Genomic DNA, 19945 nt, shown 5'->3' on the forward strand with positions numbered 1-19945 from the left:
CTAGGCTAGCACTTATTGCCACCCTTAATTGCCCAGAGAGCAGTTAAGAGTGAACCACATTGCTGGAGTCACATGTAAGCCAGATGAGGTAAGGATGGCAGATTCCCTTCTTTAAAAGGCTATTAGTGAACCAGATGGGTTTGTCCAACAAACAACAATGGATTCATGATCATTACTGAATTCAAATTCCACAATCTGCCATGGCAGAATCTGAACCAAGGCTTCCAGAACATTAGCTGGGTTTCTGGATTCACAATTTAGCAATAATACCAGTATGCCATTGCCTGCCTGATATCAAGGAAAAGGTATGATGGACATTATTTAAAAAAAACTCATGGAATTTCACAACTTAAACTGAGGGAATACAGAACTAAATGAATTTTTATTAAGTTTTAATCATTTTTTATTCATTATGGTATGATAAAAAAAGTCAGACAATCTTTTTACATAAAATTAATCAATTTACTGCATGTTTAGTTCTTAGCATTCTTACACTTTTAACTACATAGGACTATAACCAAGTAATTAGGAATCACCTCACCTCTCAAGGTGTGTTCTGCCTCAATAACCGCATCCAGAGGTGGGGGTTCAATTGCTTTGGCCAAAAATGGTCCAATGCCTCCCAGACGAAGTAGTTTGATACTCAGAGCAACTTCATGAAGAGGTGTGCGGAATATCTCTGGAGTCATATGCGTTTCAAGTCTGTGGATGGGAAAGATTTGCTGATGAAATTCAGAATTTTTTGTTTCCTGCCACACAATTTTAAAAGTAAATCTGTAATTTTTAAATCACTTTCAATAACCTTGATCTCAATTACAAAGCTATCTAAAGATGTCAGAGCAGTGACTTGCTATACAAGGAAAACTACTTTAAAACACATTTGTTTCTAATAAACTTGAATTGAATTTATACCTCTCAAATCGCGCCCTGCTACAGAGATGGAAGCAGAAGCCAGGAAGGACACGTCCTGCTCTCCCCCTTCGCTGTTCTAAGTTGGTCTTTGAAGCCCATACTGTGGCATAGTTAGTCATATTATTATGAGATGTGAAGAGTTTCATTTTTTGTCTGAAAAGTACATTCAAAAAAGGCATAGTCAATAAGAGTAAAACAGTTACCATCACGAAACATTCAAAGTGCAGCAAAAAGATTATATAATCTTTATTGGTCAAGAAATATAGAAGGCCCCTGATTTACAAGCATCTGACTTATGAACATGATGTCATGCAGAATGGGATTTTAAAGATCCAACACACAAACATTTCCTATAGTTACGAATGGCTCCTTTTCATTGACCTGCATGTGTTGCAACCTGCACACAAACTGACTTACAAGCAGACTCCAGAAAAGAACACAGGGATTGCGAACTGTAGAAATGGTAACAAATTAAAATTTCTCAAGTTCTATAAATTATTCACAAACTGAAAGAAAATTACCATGATAGTGTGTATATCCTAAATATTAACCTTTAAATAACATCATATATCAGAACAATAAGTGGGCCAGAGCTACTGGTGCAGAACATGTCTCCTCTACATAGTTGCTTAGTAACATAGAACTTGAATAGTGATCAAGAGAGAGAGATATGCTGCCGAAGTATTTCTCATTTTGCAATCAAAGTTGTAAGAATGCCAAATTTCAAGTAATTTTATGGTACAGGAGAACAGGGTTGCTGGATAAAGTAAATCTGATTGACAAATTCATTGGAGGAACTATGGTGCAGAAAGATGTAGGTAACTATAGGCTTTAGTACTTTAGGAAATTCAAAAAAGGAGCAAGAATGAACATATTTATTTTGTTTACAGAGAACTGGCCTCTGTACAGGAATGCAAGCCCCCTGATTTGATCGTGCATGGGGAGAGAGGGTTCTTGAGATTGGGGGGGGGGTTCAATGGGTGAGAGGGAATACATGCACTTGAGGGAGGGAAGCTAAGTGTGTGTCTGGAGGGAGGGAAGGACAGTGAATGAGAGGCTGAGTGAAGATGTGAGTGCACATGAGAGAGATAGAGGGGCAATGGAGACAGAGAAGCCCAGAAATGGGAATTAGCCTGACACACACACAAGTCTCTTCTGCATTCTTCAGAGGCTAGTGCAAGGCAAATGCAATTATATTAGCCAGTACAATTTCTTAAATTGGCCCTGGTAGTGGGCTTATGCCCGAAACGTCAATTCTCCTGTTCCCTGGATGCTGCCTGACCTGCTGCGCTTTTCCAGCAATACATTTTCAGCCCTGGTAGTCTTACTCCAGTGACCAGGACTTAGGTCTAGTCTGTCTCTCACAGCCTAGTTCTGCTATTCTGGCATGTTTTAAGGATCAAAGCTATTGCTTTGACTGTTTTTGGCACAGCCGAGTTGTTTGGTTCTCTTCATACCTCAACTGTTAATTCAACATTCATCTTCAATTTGTGCCAAATCTCCTTTCTAAAAATTGTTCATTGTTTATTTGGCTAAAGGAGCCAACGTCATACAGAAAAAATGCCATTACTGTGCTGGCTAAATTAACTGGATACACATTCTAATCCCACTTATCAGCACTTGGTCTGTGACTGAGAGGGAAAAAAAAAATCAAAATATGGCTACTCACAGAAAAGGGTGATCATTGTAGTTGGTGCATTAGATTGCATGATGGAGACATTTTCAACCTACACTACCAACAGAGATTGACTGGTCATTACCTCAGTATTGATTGTGGGACATGGTGGTGTAAAGATTGACTGCTTTATTTCCTTGTAAGTGACAGTTATTACATTTTAAAGATGACCCATTGCCTGTGAGACGTTTGTATCATCCTTGACATAAGACACCAAACTCATTTAAGCTTATTCTTATATGAAAAATTAAGATGTATAAACTAAAATTTCTCAAAAATGCAAAGATGATCACTCACTTGCACGAATCAATGACGTAAACTACATCATTAATCGTAATACTTGTTTCTGCGATGTTTGTGGCCAAAATAACCTGGAGGTAGTAAAGTATACTAATTAAAACAAAATGTACTGCACATGACTTCATCAAACTGACTGGATTGTCCTGTTCACAGAACTGCTCCACAGCCCTTAAACCAACATTAAACCTTCATCTATTTTGTAGATGTCACAGGCTAATCACTGTGTTTTGGCTATTCTCAAAATAAAATCTTAACTACAAATAAAGACTTTCAACCTTCTCTTCTTGCTGTGTTGGGTAGTTAATTTCCACATCTAAAACATTTGCTTCCAAACTTACACATTTAATACCAGGAGTAGGAATATATTCTAAACCCTTATCGAACAGATTGTAATTTTACACTTTTTTAAAAAAAAAGATGCATTGCACTTTATCATTCAATCCATGGAATGTCACCACCCCCAAATTCAACAAATATTATGAAAAAGACTAGCACAACCATATTGCCAGACTAAAATTACAGCCAAATGAGGCTTTATGTTCCTCATCCCTACTATTTACAGATTATAGCATCAGGTTCAGCATACTATTACATTTTCAACAAATTTAGAACTTTGAAACGTATTCCTTGCACATTGAATACACAGTTGGTTCTGAATTATCATATTTTACTGTCTAACCTTTCTGACTCCTGATGGCACAGGATCAAACACTCTGCGCTGCTCTTCCCTTGGAATCTGCGAATGTAATGGTAGAATTCTGTACTTATGGCTTCCTGTTAAGTAAAAGATGATATTAGTGTACACTGCAAAATACAAATGTATACTAATTCTACAAGAATCTAAACTATAAATGTGTATCCGTAATACTGAAAACAAATTGGATGATTTTAAGTCTTTCAAATACAGATAAGGTTTCATTGGTCTAAAAATACATTAGCTTGAAAGGTGCATTCCAAAACTAAAAGTAAAGCATGAGAAACTTACTTGGTTTCCGGTTTCATTAAACAGGCATGCTTGTTAGTTATTTAATACTCCAAGTTCCTAGACACATCTTTTACTACCAGATGGAAATCATACATTGAATTGATTTAACTTAAATTTCAGGCTAATGTAACTGGTATAGTTGAATCAGTATACTCTGTGAATAAAGATCAGTAGCCCATCAGTAATCCTAGCATTGTTTAAAAAAAAGTGTCTAAACAACTTGGACAAAAAGTATACCACAGAACCTCCACCCTATTTCACAACCCTTTAAAATTTCATGAACTCTCCAGACTGAACTACATATTGTTTAAATGACTGATGACATAATTTCATCTGTAAAATACATGTATGAAAACACTGTATTTGAATGTGAAAAATGGTTTAGCTTTCATGATACTGGACTAACAGCCTACATAGGAGAAATGATTTGACTAATTGCCTTTCTACTGTATAATCCTGTGAGCTGCAGTTAAAATCAGGTCATTCATGGATTGACACCACTAAAAAAAGACCAAGCTTGTATACTCCTTCACTCAAAATGACTGGGCCTCCTCCATCACCACTCCCTTATTACTCGAGCCCTGGAGGAAGAGCACTTCATCTTCTGCCTCGGGCCTCTCCAACCCCATGGCATCAATGTGTATTTCACCAGTTTCCTCATTTCCCCTCCCCCTACCTTACCCCAGTTCCAACCTTCCAGCTCAGCACTGTCCTCATGACCTGTCCCATCTGTCCTTCTTCCTTCCCACCTACCCGCTCCACTCTCCCCTCCAACCTATCACCTTCACTGCCACCTCCATCCACCTACTGCACTCTCAGCTACCTTCCCCCTAGCCCCACCCATTTATCTCTCCACCCCCAAGGCTCCCAGCCCCATTTCTGATGATGGGCTTTTGCCCGAAAAGATGATTTTCCTGCTCCTGGGATGCAGCCTGACCGGCTGTGCTTTTCCAGCACTACAATCTTGGCTCTAATCTCCAGCATGTGCAGTACTCACTTTCACCCTGATAAAGATGAGGGATTGGGTGCCAATCTAGATCACAACAGCATTATTTCAATTCCAATCTAGATCACAACAGCATTATTTCAATTCCATAACCATGTATACTTAAAATCGTAAGTGTCCTTCAGTCAGACATTTAGAAGTATTTTCAACTCTCTACTAGCTAAGTGAGTTTGTAAATAGTTGAACCTTAAAGTTTGCCTCAGGTTTTTGTCATAATTCCTTGAGTTGCAACTGAGTCAGATCTCCTGTAATATGCCAAAGAGAAGTCAAAAATTGGTTGCAATGCTCTTGGTTAGGAAGGTGAAAATCATCCAGGGTTCCCTCTTCTTAACCGTTATAAATCTGGAAGAGTTCATGTGCATCAATGAACAATGGCTGCACAAAGCATGAATTTGGGAGTCCAGACATAAAAGGAAAGAAAATGGGAAGATATTAACAACTTTGAGGAAATAAAATAAGGCTCAATTGAATTGGGGAAAAAAAAAGCAGAAATCCTGAACCCTTCTCATATACTTTCTTGTGATTCAGTTGGTAGCAATAATTAACAGTCTTTTGCATTTGGATACTGTATGATCCAGGAGGAACAAAAATAGTTAAGCAAATAACCCACTCCTCCCAAGTAGCAAGCTCAAGATTCAATATAAAAAGACTAATAACATTTGATGCAAGGGTCATAGAGGGGAAGAATAATAAAAACATTTATTTCAAGATGTCAACACAGAAACAAGATAGACACATACCAAAGTATGGATTTGTTTCCAAGTGTCTTTGCATAGCAAAAATCAAGTTCCAGCCTGGTAAGAAAACAAGCACTGCCCCATCTACATCCAGTGTTTCAATATACTTGAGCAACGCCTCTATTAGTTCAAAAGGAGTCTCCTTTTCACTCATTTGAGCCATAGCACGTTTGGTTTCTATCCCATAGTCATCACCACAGATATTGTTACAGTTCACCTAGCAAGGCAGAGGTTAATTTTTATTAGTCAACAAACTTGACAGCAACTCCAAACTGACATTATTTCAAACTACAATAATAAAAGATAGAGTTGCTAGTTGCTCAAGTGACCATATGCTTTTCGTCAATTCTATTTGCTATTGTCCATTTTGCTTAATTATCGTTAACTATAGCTATTCAGATTTGATTAATCTTTTTAAAATGAAAACTTCAAATTTCTTGAACTTACAATTTCTTAGCGCATCCAAGTAACTAAGTGCTACTGATCTGGCTCGGAAGCTCTGTATTTCTGCTGTGGGCCTGTTTGGCTGTAACATTAATCTTCAAGAGAAGACCCACACATCTGAGTACATAGAGTACTTCTACTGTAGTTCCAGCTAAAACTAAGTAACACTGAATCTGTGATCAAACAGTCAAATTAACAGATTATGCAAAATGAAGTTCCTTATCTGCATGGAATCTGAGGTGCAATTTGAGTGAAAGATAATCCAAGAGTACTTTTAAAGTGAGTTCCACATTACTTGCCTCATTTCTAACTAATAACACCAGGTTTAAATTATGTACCAAAGAAGAAAATGCACTAGACATTGCTACTCAATTCTTTGCAATTATTCTTGCTATTTACTTTTGAATCTGCTGTCTATTCAATTTCAAAACTATGAAAATGTGTGCAAACATGTAAATTCTAGTATGGGTGAACTGCCTTCGATTCAAAATGAATGGAGTTAAGTGATAATTGACTTGGAAGAAATTCAATCATTTGTAAGAAGCCATTCGTTACAACTTGGTTCCATTAGTTTGTATAAATGCACATTGCAATCTGTTCTGTGGACTGTACCCTATAATGCAAACTCATTTTTTTCAAATAAAATAAAAAAGTCTGGTGCAATTTGAATTTCCATGCCTCTAAAGTTACTGGGCTAGCAATTCAATGACAAAAACGTAAGCACAATATAACCTACTCTGTGCATTGGTCACATTGTTTTAATAGAGTCATAGAGATATACAGCATGGAAATAGACCCTTCGGTCCAACCTGTCCACGCCGACCAGATATCCCAACCCAATCTAGTCCCACCTGCCAGCACCCGACCCATATCCCTCAGAATCCAACCTATTCATATACCCATCCAAATGCCTCTTAAATGTTGCAATTGTACCAGCCTCCACCACTTCCTCTGGCAGCTCATTCCATACACATACCACCCTCTGTGTGAAAAAGTTGCCCCTTGGGTCTCTTTTATATCTTTCCCCTCTCACCCTAAACCTATGCCCTCTAGTTCTGGACTCCCCAACCCCAGGGAAAAGACTTTGCCTATTTACCCTATCCATGCCCCACATAATTTTGTAAACCTCTATAAGGTCACCCCTCAGCCTCCGACGCTCCAGGGAAAACAGCCCCAAGCCTGTTCAGCTTCTCCCTATAGCTCAAATCCTCCAATCCTGGCAACATCCTTGTAAATCTTTTCTGAACCCTTTTTCAAGTTTCACAACATCTTTCCGATAGGAAGGAGACTAGAAATGCACGCAATTTTCCAACAATTTTGATTACAATGATTCAATTCAGTTGGAGCACCCTGGTACAATTGCAATATTTAAGAGGCATTTGGATGGGTATATGAATAGGAAGGGTTTGGAGAGATATGGGCTGGGTGCTGGCAGGTGGGACTAGATTGGGTTGGGATATTTGATCGGCATGGACGGGTTGGACTGAAGGGTCTGTTTGCATGCTGTACATCTCTATGACTCTATGTACTAACTCTTTCAAACCAGTTCATGTTTTAGAGAATGCTGCGGATGAATGATTTTATAATAGTCTAAGTATCTCCAATCAAAATTCAGATTTTTTTTCTACCTCCTCATCATCGCCACCACCATCCTCATCTTTGTCCTTTTTTTTCTTGTCTCTCGGAGGAGGAACAAATCGAGTCATCTGAATACAGTCTTCTAAGAAATATTCTGGAAACATGAATTAAAGTATTTGAAGTACTAAAATTACTTAGTCAGCACAGTAACATTAAACAATGGTTTGGATATGAAAAATAAAAGGACAACTGTGTTCAGCATTGTTGACGTTCTACAGCTAGATTATACGGTCTTAAAAAATTCAGATTCAGAAATTTCTTGAAAATTTTCCAATCTTTTGGAGATAATGTTCTATACTTCAAAGCTTTTCTGTTTTACAAATCTTGCAATCAAACAAAAAGAGTTAGCTTGAACAGCTATTTCATAAAACATTTCAGCACTCAAGCAACAGTGCACTACAGAGCTTGTTAAATCTACTCAGGCCAAGTGCAGAAATAAACAAACAATTTTGCTCAACAAGCAATCCAGAATGTTTTTTATAGTATACCAAAGCGATTTTTCACGTACTTATTTTGAGTAAACCAGAACACATTAAAACCACCAAATGCAACACAGTTACTCATGCTAACTTGCCCCTTTCTTAATAAGCAGTTAAACCTTACAAGGTTTCAGATAGCTTGTACAAAGATTAGGTCAGAAGTTAGTAATGCAATGAATATTGCCTGTAAATGACTTTATTACACAACAAAAGTCTTCAGGAAGTAAATTTATCCAAACAGAAGTTTAAATTTAACAAATCTATTATCGTCACAAAAAAGCATCCCCACAATAATTAATTTTTGAAACAGAGTTAATGTGTATTACTTATTTTTCTTGACGCACCTTGAACAGGAAATGTTCTTCCATATACTTCGATTATTGGACAATTAAAATAATACTCTCTGAACATGGTGGTGTCAATAGTGGCAGACATGAGAATAACACGAATGTCAGGATAAGCTTGGACGACATCTCGCAAAACCACAAGGAGAAAATCAGTCTGAAAGAGAATTATGGAGAATTTTGGCTTTGCCTAAAATCAATTTTATTTTTTAAAAAACAAAGCAATGACAACCTTAGTAGCATGCAGGTCAACCTTTGGAGTCTTCAAAGGTCCTGCCAAACGCAGGATCAACTTAGAAGCAGAGTATAAAAAGCAGAGTATAACAGGTGGCCTTCATTTTGAAATATAGAAAAGTAATTCATTCTATAGGTTACTGAATTACTGTACAAACTTATCTTTAAGCACAAAGTATCTTAATAATGATTGAATTCATTGTCTTCAGTATCAAATGCAAACCATCAAATTCTGAGTCCATTTCACTATGGCTTCATAGCACCTGAAAACAAATAATCTTTTCCATCTACCAAATCAGATATTTTGAACTTTTGTATGATCTAACAGTACTGGGTCCACTAATGATGTCCCATTATTTAATGACAAAAACCATACAAAATATCAAACAGTAGAATACGCAGACTTCCACTCGTGAAGAAAGTTTATTCTTTGTCACCACCCAGCCATTCTATTGAATATGAACATGATCTTTTGAATGGCTTGTTATACACATCCAAAGATCTACAGACTTTAAAGCTGCTGGTAAAACATCAAATGTGGGTACCATTTGTTTGCTTACACCTTTTGATCTTATATGGTTTCTGAATTATGGCTGCATACAAAAAAAAATCTTGAAGGGAACTTCATTTTCCAAATAGTTTTATATGTAGAAATTAACACTTTAATTTTAATTAATTTTCTTTCAACAGCTCTGCAGATGAGAATCACAATCTTGTTTTCTTATGTCATACCAATTTTTTTATTATTAGATTCCCTACAGTGTGGAAACAGGCCCTTCGGCCCAACCAGTCCACACCAACCCTCCAAAGTGTAACCCACCCAGCCCCATTCCCCTCTGACTAATGCACCTAACACAATGGGCAATTTAGCACGGCTAATTTTCACTAGATTATTTTCAAATCTTTCACCCAATTTTCTGTTAATGTGACTTACTTTGATTTTTCCACTGACGAACCATTAGAAACCAGAAATTTTGGCATTAGGGGTGCTTGCATTTTTTTTAATTTACTCATGACACATGGGTGTCAGTAGCTGGACTAGCATTTATTGCCTGTCCCTTGTTACTGTCGAGAAGGTTGCACTGAACTACATTTTGGAACTGCTGCAGTCCATGCACTGTAGGTATCCCTTCAAATGTTGTTTAGGAGGAAATTCTAAGATATTGAACCAATGGCATTGAATGAGCTGTGGCTTGGAGGGGAACTTTCAGGTGGTGTTGGTCCCTTATAGCTGTTGCTCCTATCCTTCTAAATGGATGTGGGTTTGGAAAGTGCTGTCTAAGGATCTTTGGCAAATTTCTGCCATGCATCTCTTAGATGGTAGACACTACTGCTCCCTGGCATCAGAGACAGTGTGACTAAATGTTTGTAGATATGGTGCCTGAGATTTGTATGATATAGACGTTACTTGCCACTTTTCAGCCCAAGCCTGGATAAGGCCCAAGTCTCATCATATTTGAACATTTACTGTTACTGTCTGAATAGTCACAAATGTTGCTCTGAGCAATCTTGGTCTTCTGCAATAAAACTAGACTCCTGTTCCACTTTAGTTCCACTAAGCAGCTACAGTAACTATCTGCTGGATTCAGAGTTTAATTTATCCAACTTAAGTGAGCACATATACACTGCAATTCTGGTGATGAAGTAATTCTTCCAAAACATTTTTGAGACCTTCAAAATTGACAGACAGCATAGACTCAAAGTTAAAATGACCTCCATTTGTGCTATTATGCCTCTGACATTTTTATTTTACTTCAGAATTCCTTTAGTGTGAAAGCAGGCCCATCGAGTCCACACTGACCCTCCAAAGAGCATGTGGAATTGAACCCAGGTACTGTAAGGCAGCAATGCTTACCACTGAGCCACCCTGGCTTTTCTGGCTATATCTCAAACAAAATTTGTACTTTCCTCACTTTTTCAAAGATCTCTTCTATTATATATAATAGAACATCCACACTAATGGTAGATGATCAGAAGTGATGTATATGGTTGGAAAACCTTCAGGTCAAAGTCACCGTAGCAATTCAATGAATCTCCAGTACCCATTCTTATAACACTTTCTGTAATATTAGTTCATGACTTATACTGCTGTCATGCATCATATGCTTGCATTTAAACATTGTGTTCTTTTCACCATTTGTGTAAACATAAGTTTTGCCTGGCTCATGTCTCCTCTTCCCCTACTTTGTTTACGTGCTCTGACCTTCTCCCCAATTTCCTAACATAAGATGGTGATTTACTGTTAGAAGTTAGTGACATCTTTAATCTATACTAATTTTGTTGTCAGCCAAATTATCCTCCTTAGATCACGGTTTTCACTTTTGCAGTTGCGTTAATGACCGATACCCAATTATCATTGCAATTTCAGTGAAGCTTCTGTCCTATACATCTACAGAATTTGAACATTAACCCCCTATACGGTGTATAGTGAATGTCTCCATGTTTTGATTGTTTACATACATGCATTAGAAACATAACAGATTTCATTGCATCCCCTTCTAGTCTGACCACCTATTACCATAACATTACTCTAGAGCTACCGAACTCTCCAAATCCTTTGCAGTTCGTTTTTCTTTTCTAATGCTACATTCTAGTACTCAATACTCTTCACAGTTTTAAATCCACTTCTGTAATACTCTAAAATATTTTAAAGCAAAATCTTAAGTCTTAGACTGAAGTCAAGAACAGTACTGGAATGAACTGTATGATAATTTGCCCAAGTTAATTTATATTAAACAGTACCAGATTGATATTAATGTCACGTAATAATGCAGGATCGCATCCAGGGTCGCAGTCAGCTAAGCTTCAGTATTTGAAGCTTTATTAAAAAGTTGCTTCCAGGGCTTTCTGCAGTTTATAATGATGTGAATGTTTGTAAACATTTTATGTAAGTTGGAACTTTGTCAACAAGATGAGCATCAAAAGCAACATATGCTGAAAGGTGCAAGATGGGACCTTCTGAAATTGAATCTGCAGCCAATAAATATGTACTGGTTGAAGGAGCTCCTAAGGCATGTGGAATGCAAAAGAGAAAAAAAAAAGCCCAAACCTTCATAAAAAGAAAAGCTAAAGTTGAAGACAGTCATATTAGACATCCTGTTAGAAACAAGGTATGAGCAAATACTCACATTAATATCTCTTTCGTGGATTTCATCTACTATTACATGGCTTATACCACGAAGACCAGCTTCCAATTTCCTCAGCAGAACACCTAATAGAATACAATCATTATTAGTTTTAACAAATACAAAAACATTTATTTGATATGTCAGGCTTGAGGTAGATTGCATGAGTTGTATTAGGGTGCTCTCAAACCATGAGAAAAATAGGATTTCATCTTTTGCAACATGCAGAAGCTCTGCTGAGAAATGCTATAACCTACTTACAGGCAGTACTTCATGTATTTCTAATGTACTCATTAAATTTCTATGAACTTAAAAAACTCACCATGGAAACATAAAATAGATACAGCACAGATCACTTGGCCTATCATGACTGTGCTGGTTCTCTCACAGCAACTCAACTAAAGGCACTCCCCTGCCTTTTCCCTATGGCCATGAACACCATCTCTTCAGTCAAACTAAAGAATTCTAATTATCTGTTTCTCCAAAGAGAAAACAAAATCTTTAAAAATGCTAATTTTGGCTTGCTTTTTCTGCAAAAAGAATTTTATTACAAGATGGATGACTTGCAATGCAATACTAACCTACAGTACAGAACATTATGCTGCCATGAGGTCGTGGTAATATGGATTCAAAACGAACACTGTAACCACAACTCTTGCCTAGTTCTTCTCCACGTTCGCAACCAACACGCTCTGCAACAGATACAGCGCTAATACGTCGAGGCTGGAAAATAATTCAATAGGAAATTAAACATGTTTGTGTACATAAGCATTTCCAGTAGTGAATAGTTCAATACCCAAAAAATTAGTTCTCAAGAGATGCTATCTAATCCATTTACATCATTTAAAACATTTTATTTTCAGTTTTCAAATTATTATTTAACAGACGAGAAGAGTAAATTAACACACCTGCCATACAAAGAGTTATCAAACTCAAGTTTGAAATGTGGACTGCAAGAGTGAATTTTTTCTAGTTCAGCAAACAGTCAAATATTAACAATGTAAATTCGACATTTATCTGACAAACCCAAAATATCAAACTGGCATTCATTTGCTTGTGGAGTCATCTTTATTTTTTGGTAACAGGATATTTTAATTATCTTGCTAAAGAACCTCCGAAACCACCAATGGCTATATGCCTGGTACAGAACAAACACTATAGAGATCTACCCAAACCCAGAGGATGTAGGTAAGATTTTGAACAGTCAAGCCTGAATCTGTAGCGCTAGTTACATATGGCATCACAAGCTTTTAAGTATTCAACTAGAAATACTTGCCCACAACAGGGATAATCCACAATTGAGTAGACAGGTCCATCCCTTTGGTGATGGATTTGGAGCAGGATAAGTGGCTACATAGAATCATAAGCAGGCTTAAGCCAGTCAGCCCCTTGAGCCTGTCCCACTTTTGATAAGATCGTGGTCGATATGATCACTCCATGGCTGCCCATCAGATACCCTTTCACTCCCCTGCTGATCAAGAATCTGTCGACTGCTGTTTAAAAACATTCGAAGGTTCTGCTTCTACTGCTTTTTGAGGAAGGGAGCTCCAAAGGCTTAGACCCGCAGAGAAAAGTATTTGTTGCATCAGGCCTAATTTGGCAAGCTCATTTTAAAAGACAGTGATCTCTTAACCTCACCCCCAATCCCAGCTCCTCCCACAAAAGAAAATATTTCTTTTGGATACACATTTTAATTCAGCATTTCTCACGCACCTGTGTGACTACAATATTACACTCAGAACCTCTGCCACTTCTGATGTATTCATCAAGGATGTACTGTGGGACCTGAGTAGTTTTACCACACCCAGTTTGACCTCGAATAATGATCACTGGATTGCAGTTGACTGATTTAAGTATTTCATCCTCGAAGTTTTTAACTGGTAATTGGCTCCTTTCATTCAGTATCTGTAGTAAAACATATAAAGCAGAGTTACTAAAACCCTACTTTTAACAAAAGTTAAAAAGTGGTTACAATCAGGCTTATAATTGCCCCCACAAATGGCGTATTACGTTAAATGTCTCAATTTACAATTCAAAACCTACTGGTACACAGTAACTTGCATTTATGAGGAGATTCTAAAGTAGCAAAACATCACAATTTCATTGCAGCATTATTAAGCAAATTTAATACCAGGAGGGGAAAAAAATCATGGTCAAAGAGAAAACTTAAAAGGAACTTTTAGAATGGAGGCAGGGAGTGAATTTGAGCACTCATGGTCAGGCATCAGATGACACAACTGCCAAGAATGAAATGGTTAAAGTCGGAGACTCAGGAGACGAAGGAACACGGACTTCAAGAGTTGTAAGGTTGGAGGCAACAGAGGCAGATAGGGAGGAACGTGACAGAGAGATGTGAATTTGAAAATTTCACTCCTGCATTCATCGTAACTAGATGCAGTAAACTGCAAAAGCTAATTTAGAAATGGGAATTGACTTCCACTGTTTCTCCCTTTCTGTTAGTAATCCAGTGTGGAAAGAGAATTGAGAATTCAAACAGGGCAGTGAGAGGTTTCCATAGTGAATTTATAATTGGAAAAGGTTGATACAACACTTTTAAAAAAGAAAAGGGACAGTCATCCAGATGCAAGACTTTTAAGATACTTTTGAAGAAGCTTAAAGATGTCCTTGAAAGGGGTGACAGCAATTCATGAAGATAATAAAACTCTTATTCAACAGGCTGCATGCCTGACAATACTGCATTCCACCTTACTATTGCACTGAAGTATCAAGTCTAGATTGCACATAGATTCCTAATGGGATTTCAACTCAATTAACATCAATACAACTAACTGAGCTGAGCCATGTTACAATACACACATTATGGAAAAACATCAAATGACTCAATAGCAATTAGTACTTAAAAAAATGGCTAAAGTTGCTTTACAAAATGTTTACGAAGTACTTATTAAAAAAGGAAACTGGTACCTACATGTTGTAGATTGCTATCATTCTGCATCTGATATTGGAGCTCATTCTTTAAGTCCACACTGATTTGTTCTGGTGTTGCCTATAAGAAGTACAGTTGAGTTACAACAGTCCATCTGACAAAATTTACTTGTTAAGGACAAAAACATTGTTAAAGATAAATGATAAAGTCCATAAACCAGTAAAAGGAGCTTCTATATTCACTTGGAAAATCAATGCCAAAATCCATAAGCCAACTGACAGAATTACTTAATCTAACAGTTTTATTTAGATACACTGCCAGAGTTGGGGGGTGTCTTCAAAGCAATTTTTTTTTGACATTCACTTTGTGGTACCTTGTAGCTGAACTTATGGTTAAGTGGCATGAACAGGTAGAGCCAGAAGAAAACTTGATAAAGAATAATTTATTGTTACATGAAGCAAAATGTTGCTGGAGGTGAATGGAGTGAACAGGTGGTAAAAAGGTGACAGACAAACCTTTTAGCGATGTACAAGCCACGGTCTCTCCTTCATTATATCAGGTAATAGAATTGTCTATGTAGTCAGAAGATGGATTGCCATTACACCAAAACAACTTTGAATTTTCAAGTAAGTACCTAATCATAATCATGACCTTATGACCTCTGTGGATGACTTTTTAAAAATTTGCTTATAAAATTCATCCGCATAACTGAACAATCCTTAGAGAACAAACTGGTGCTCACTTTCTTACAGAAAGTGTTTTAGCACTGTTACAGCCCAGGAGTCCATTTAGCCCATCACGTCAACACCAGTAGCATGAAATTCAAAACGAGAGACTATGACCAGGCTGTCATAGCTTTGCAAGACTTCACTTCACCATAGCCCCACAACAGCTAGATGAACTTTACGGAGATGGAGAATCTGATGGATGTGCTCATAGGTTGAGCGTGCAGGGGATTTAATTGTCTTTTAATACATTTTGAAACAGTAACAGGTACTTCTTTGAGCCTGCAAGACTTCCAGAAGAGATCTCCAGACTGCTCTCCACCCCAAAGGAATTTTTAATCCCAATACCATGAAGGGAGACGCTCACATCCCCCTCTCTGTGGATATTTTGGCTTCTGAAAACACTCTACTACAGGGGCCACATTTGAAAGCCGGTGGGATTATGGTTCCCTATATCTATGGATCATCAAGTGTCATTGTCTGCCAGATAAGAGGGAGGCTTGAAGGGCTTCCCATTCAACAGTTACTAATGGTCAAAGACCCATGGTGGATAAAAATGATCCAGAAAGGTCCACAACATTTAAAAGATCACAAAACTGAGTGGGCATAGCCCATTATGATCAGGCAAATAGTCTAAGGTGAAGTTATAAATGGATTTGATGTTTTCTGATGGGCAGATGTATGACGCAAACCTTTAATGTATCTGTATGCACTAGCAAAGCAGTGAACAGTTACCTTTAATGTTTATTCAGCCACATATACCAGCCTGGAAACTGACAAGTTAATCCAAGCTATTTAAACTAATAGATAATGAATGAGAGAACACTCACTTCATTTGAGAAGATGAATTGGTTTTCAAATGTGTATTGATCTAAGTCCAGACATTCAGGTTGTATGTATTCTACCATACTCCCTAAACATTTCATCTATTCTCTTAATTATGAGCTCATTTTAGGCATGGGGACCCTGAAGGGGGACATGCAAGGAGGGTTAGAATGGGATGAGACAGAGAAAAGGTAGAATGGGTGAGCAACAATCTGAAAGGTACTATGCGCTTAAAGACACGGACCACTCCTAAGATCAGTGATTGCTATAATGCAAATTACTCATGGATAAAATAAAACCTGCACAGGAATAGCTCACATAGAACAACCAAAATTTAGATTGAGCGTTGCTCCTCAAACCCAATCCTGTGTTATCAACTCAGTTTCTAAGCTTGGAAGATACAAAAGTGTGGATTTTATAATATTCATGCTTCCAGCAAATTTTACTCCATTTTTTGGTATCACTTACATAAGCAAGAGGCCCTTCATCAATATTGCTACTGGTCCAAGGGTTCCAGTTGACTTGTGGAGGTGACCATGGTACAACTCCTGCAAAGCTCTGCCGAATTGATGGCTCAAATTGGGCAAGCTTCCCAACAGTGAGTGAAATTGGATTATTAGGGTCTTCAGGCTACAAAATCAAATGGCTGCAGTTAACAATTTACATACATATATTTATTAAAGCCTTGAAAACATCATTATGCAAACACTTCTATCAAATCTTCAATAGTACTTTGCACACCAATCACCCTCCTAGATCAATTATAAGTTTTAGTTTGTATTTTGCTGCTTCTTTAAGAAATTAATTTCATTCGTGATTTGACTACAAAACACAATTATTATACAAAATGAAAATAAAAAAAGTCGGTGTATTTTTTATTTCGATATGCATTACATATAGTCCCCTCAGATTTCTTTTCAAATGCCTGTAACATAATCTATTTTCAAGTGCCTGGAATAATTGTCTTTGAAATTGGTCAGAAAGAGCTAGCCAAGGATGATCCAATATAAGACCACCCTGAGATACCCTCCCCTTGTGAAAAGATGCTGGCCTCCATTTATCACACAGATCTGTCAGACATCAGGAACAAGATTGGATTCCATCATGCAGTGGTCCTACAATACATGGCACGACTTTTCTTTTATTTCACCACATAGATGAAATGTTGACAAGTGATACAATGCAAAAGACAGTAACAGAAATAGTCAAAGCCAGTCTTGTCTCCCTCATTATTTCCAATAAATTTCAGTTTACACACAATAAATTAAAATTACAAATACTTACTGATGGTACAAGCTGCAATCCAAGATCATTTACAACAGATTCAAGCTGATGTTCCAAGTCACTAGCAATATTTAACTCATATGGTTCCACCTAAGAAATAAATAAAACCAACTGAAAATCTTTATATCATTCAAGCATACTCTTCAAAATTAAAAAGACTGTGTCTCAGGAAAACAGAATTAATTATAGAATGATATTCTGTAACCTATTAGAAATAGCTTCCTACAGTTATTTTGCAAGTTTGGAAATTTTGGATGGAACTAGAACCTAAAAATGATGCTCACTGGCCACTCAAATAAATCTCAAGAGCCTACAACAGACTACTTGAGAATAATGGTGACTAGAACATCCCTCACTCTGTTTAGAAGTTATGAATTTTCAAAAAGCTTAGATTTGGTACGAGAGAAAAGCAATAATTTATATTGAATACATAACTCCACCTCCTGCTTTCCTTCTCCTTGAAGCCACTGAAGGCATATATTTCCCTTATACAGAAGGCATATATTTCCCTTATACAGACTCACCTTTCCCTTCTTTTGGCTCTTGAGCTGATACAATATTCCATGAGAGCTAAACATTCGCCAGTACCATCCCCATGCAGTCATTCCTCATATAACAATGATTATTACAGCTGGTCAAATACACAAGTCATCACAGCTGAATCTTTTCCAAATATCATACGGTATTCACACTTGCAATAGAGACAAGGGGATAACTGCGTGAAACAGGAATCATGATCCATTTTATTCTCTAATCAGAAGACAAGGAAGCACTCTAACCCAAATGGCTGTGAAAGTTCAATTGTTCAGTACATTCAAGCCAGACGTTGAGAGATTTCTAGATATTAAAGAAATCAATATGGGGAGGATGCTACACGAAAAAGACATTAAAAGGTATATAAGCCGAATGGCGGAGCAGGCTCAAACGGCCTACTCACTTATTCCTGCTTCCATTCCCAAGTTCCTAAGCTGTGATTCTGCCACTTCGATGAAAGATTAATTTCAAAAGACAAAAGAATCAAATTTGTGACCTCCCTAGTCTGTTCAAGTGTTCATTGTTAAATCTATTGAAATGCATGCGGGATAAGATAGCTATTTTGAAGGTCAGCGTATGGCATAAAAAGCGGTTTCAACAGTCATTATGAAGGAAGCTACAATACAACAAAATTTCATAAAACAATGACTTTTCCTTGCACTGCAGTAAAGTGCAGAAGTCACAAAATGCTAGACCCATTAAAAGACTCACTTTTTCGGTTTCTTTCTTCTTCGTGTGTCCAGTAAAAGCTTCAAACACCCCCAGATGGTAAAGCTGTCTGACCAAAGACAGTGCACATGATTGCGCAGCCAGTTTTTTATTCGAACCATGCTCACGGGCTGTAATTCCTTAATTGCAAGAGGAAGCAAAAGGAGATCCAATTTAAGTTACAGCATGAATTTCACAATGTTACTTTTGCAGCACATGCAGTTTCATGAAGTTCTAGAACATAGAACATAGAAGAATACAGCGCAGTACAGGCCCTTTGGCCCTCGATGTTGCGCCGATCCAAGCCCACCTAACCTATACTAACCCACTATCCTCCATATACCTATCCAATGCCCGCTTGAATGCCCATAAAGAGGGAGAGTCCACCACTGCTGCTGGCAGGGCATTCCATGAACTTACGACTCGCTGAGTGAAGAACCTACCCCTAACATCAGTCCTATATCTACCCCCCCTTAATTTAAAGCTATGCCCCCTTGTAATATCCGACTCCATACGCGGGAAAAGGTTCACACTGTCAACCCTATCTAACCCCCTAATCATCTTGTACACCTCAATCAAGTCACCCCTAAACCTTCTTTTCTCTAATGAAAACAGCCCCAAGTGTCTCAGTCTATCCTCATACGATCTTCCTTCCATACCAGGCAACATCCTGGTAAACCTCCTCTGCACCCGTTCCAGTGCCTCCACATCCTTCCTATAGTATGGCGACCAAAACTGCACACAATATTCCAGATGCGGCCGCACCAGAGTTTTATACAACTGCATCATGACCTCAGGACTCCGGAACTCAATTCCTCTACCAATAAAAGCCAGTACGCCATATGCCTTCCTCACCGCACTATTTACCTGGGTGGCAACTTTCAGAGATCTGTGTACATGGACACCAAGATCCCTCTGCTCATCCACAGTACCAAGTATCCGACCATTAGCCCAGTACCCCATCTTTTTGTTATTCTTCCCAAAGTGAATCACCTCACATTTAGCTACATTGAATTCCATTTGCCACCTTTCTGCCCAGCTCTGCAGCTTCTCTATATCCTGCTGTAACCTGCCACATCCTTCCTCACTGTCAACAACTCCTC

General features: G+C 37.8%; 1 protein-coding gene across 2 annotated transcripts in view; it reads right to left on the bottom strand.

Moving 5' to 3' along the window:
* The window catches only part of dhx9 (DEAH (Asp-Glu-Ala-His) box helicase 9), a 73398-nt gene that overhangs the window by 15809 nt on the left and 37644 nt on the right, over nt 1-19945 (bottom strand). For both annotated transcript variants that reach the window (XM_043699530.2, XM_043699531.2), the window contains 14 exons: nt 18846-18982; nt 17601-17690; nt 16785-16946; nt 14809-14886; nt 13593-13784; nt 12461-12602; nt 11883-11965; nt 8521-8677; nt 7688-7791; nt 5619-5832; nt 3567-3661; nt 2885-2958; nt 913-1065; nt 542-702 (listed from right to left, as the gene is read on the bottom strand). In XM_043699530.2, the coding sequence (XP_043555465.1) occupies nt 542-702; nt 913-1065; nt 2885-2958; nt 3567-3661; nt 5619-5832; nt 7688-7791; nt 8521-8677; nt 11883-11965; nt 12461-12602; nt 13593-13784; nt 14809-14886; nt 16785-16946; nt 17601-17690; nt 18846-18982 (1842 nt within the window). The remainder of the gene's footprint in view (nt 1-541; nt 703-912; nt 1066-2884; nt 2959-3566; nt 3662-5618; nt 5833-7687; nt 7792-8520; nt 8678-11882; nt 11966-12460; nt 12603-13592; nt 13785-14808; nt 14887-16784; nt 16947-17600; nt 17691-18845; nt 18983-19945) is intronic.

Source organism: Chiloscyllium plagiosum, unplaced genomic scaffold (genome assembly GCF_037043375.1).
Source record: "Chiloscyllium plagiosum isolate Xiang-an unplaced genomic scaffold, Cpla_swu_hap1 HiC_scaffold_9, whole genome shotgun sequence".
NCBI classification, from domain to species: Eukaryota; Metazoa; Chordata; class Chondrichthyes; order Orectolobiformes; family Hemiscylliidae; genus Chiloscyllium; species Chiloscyllium plagiosum.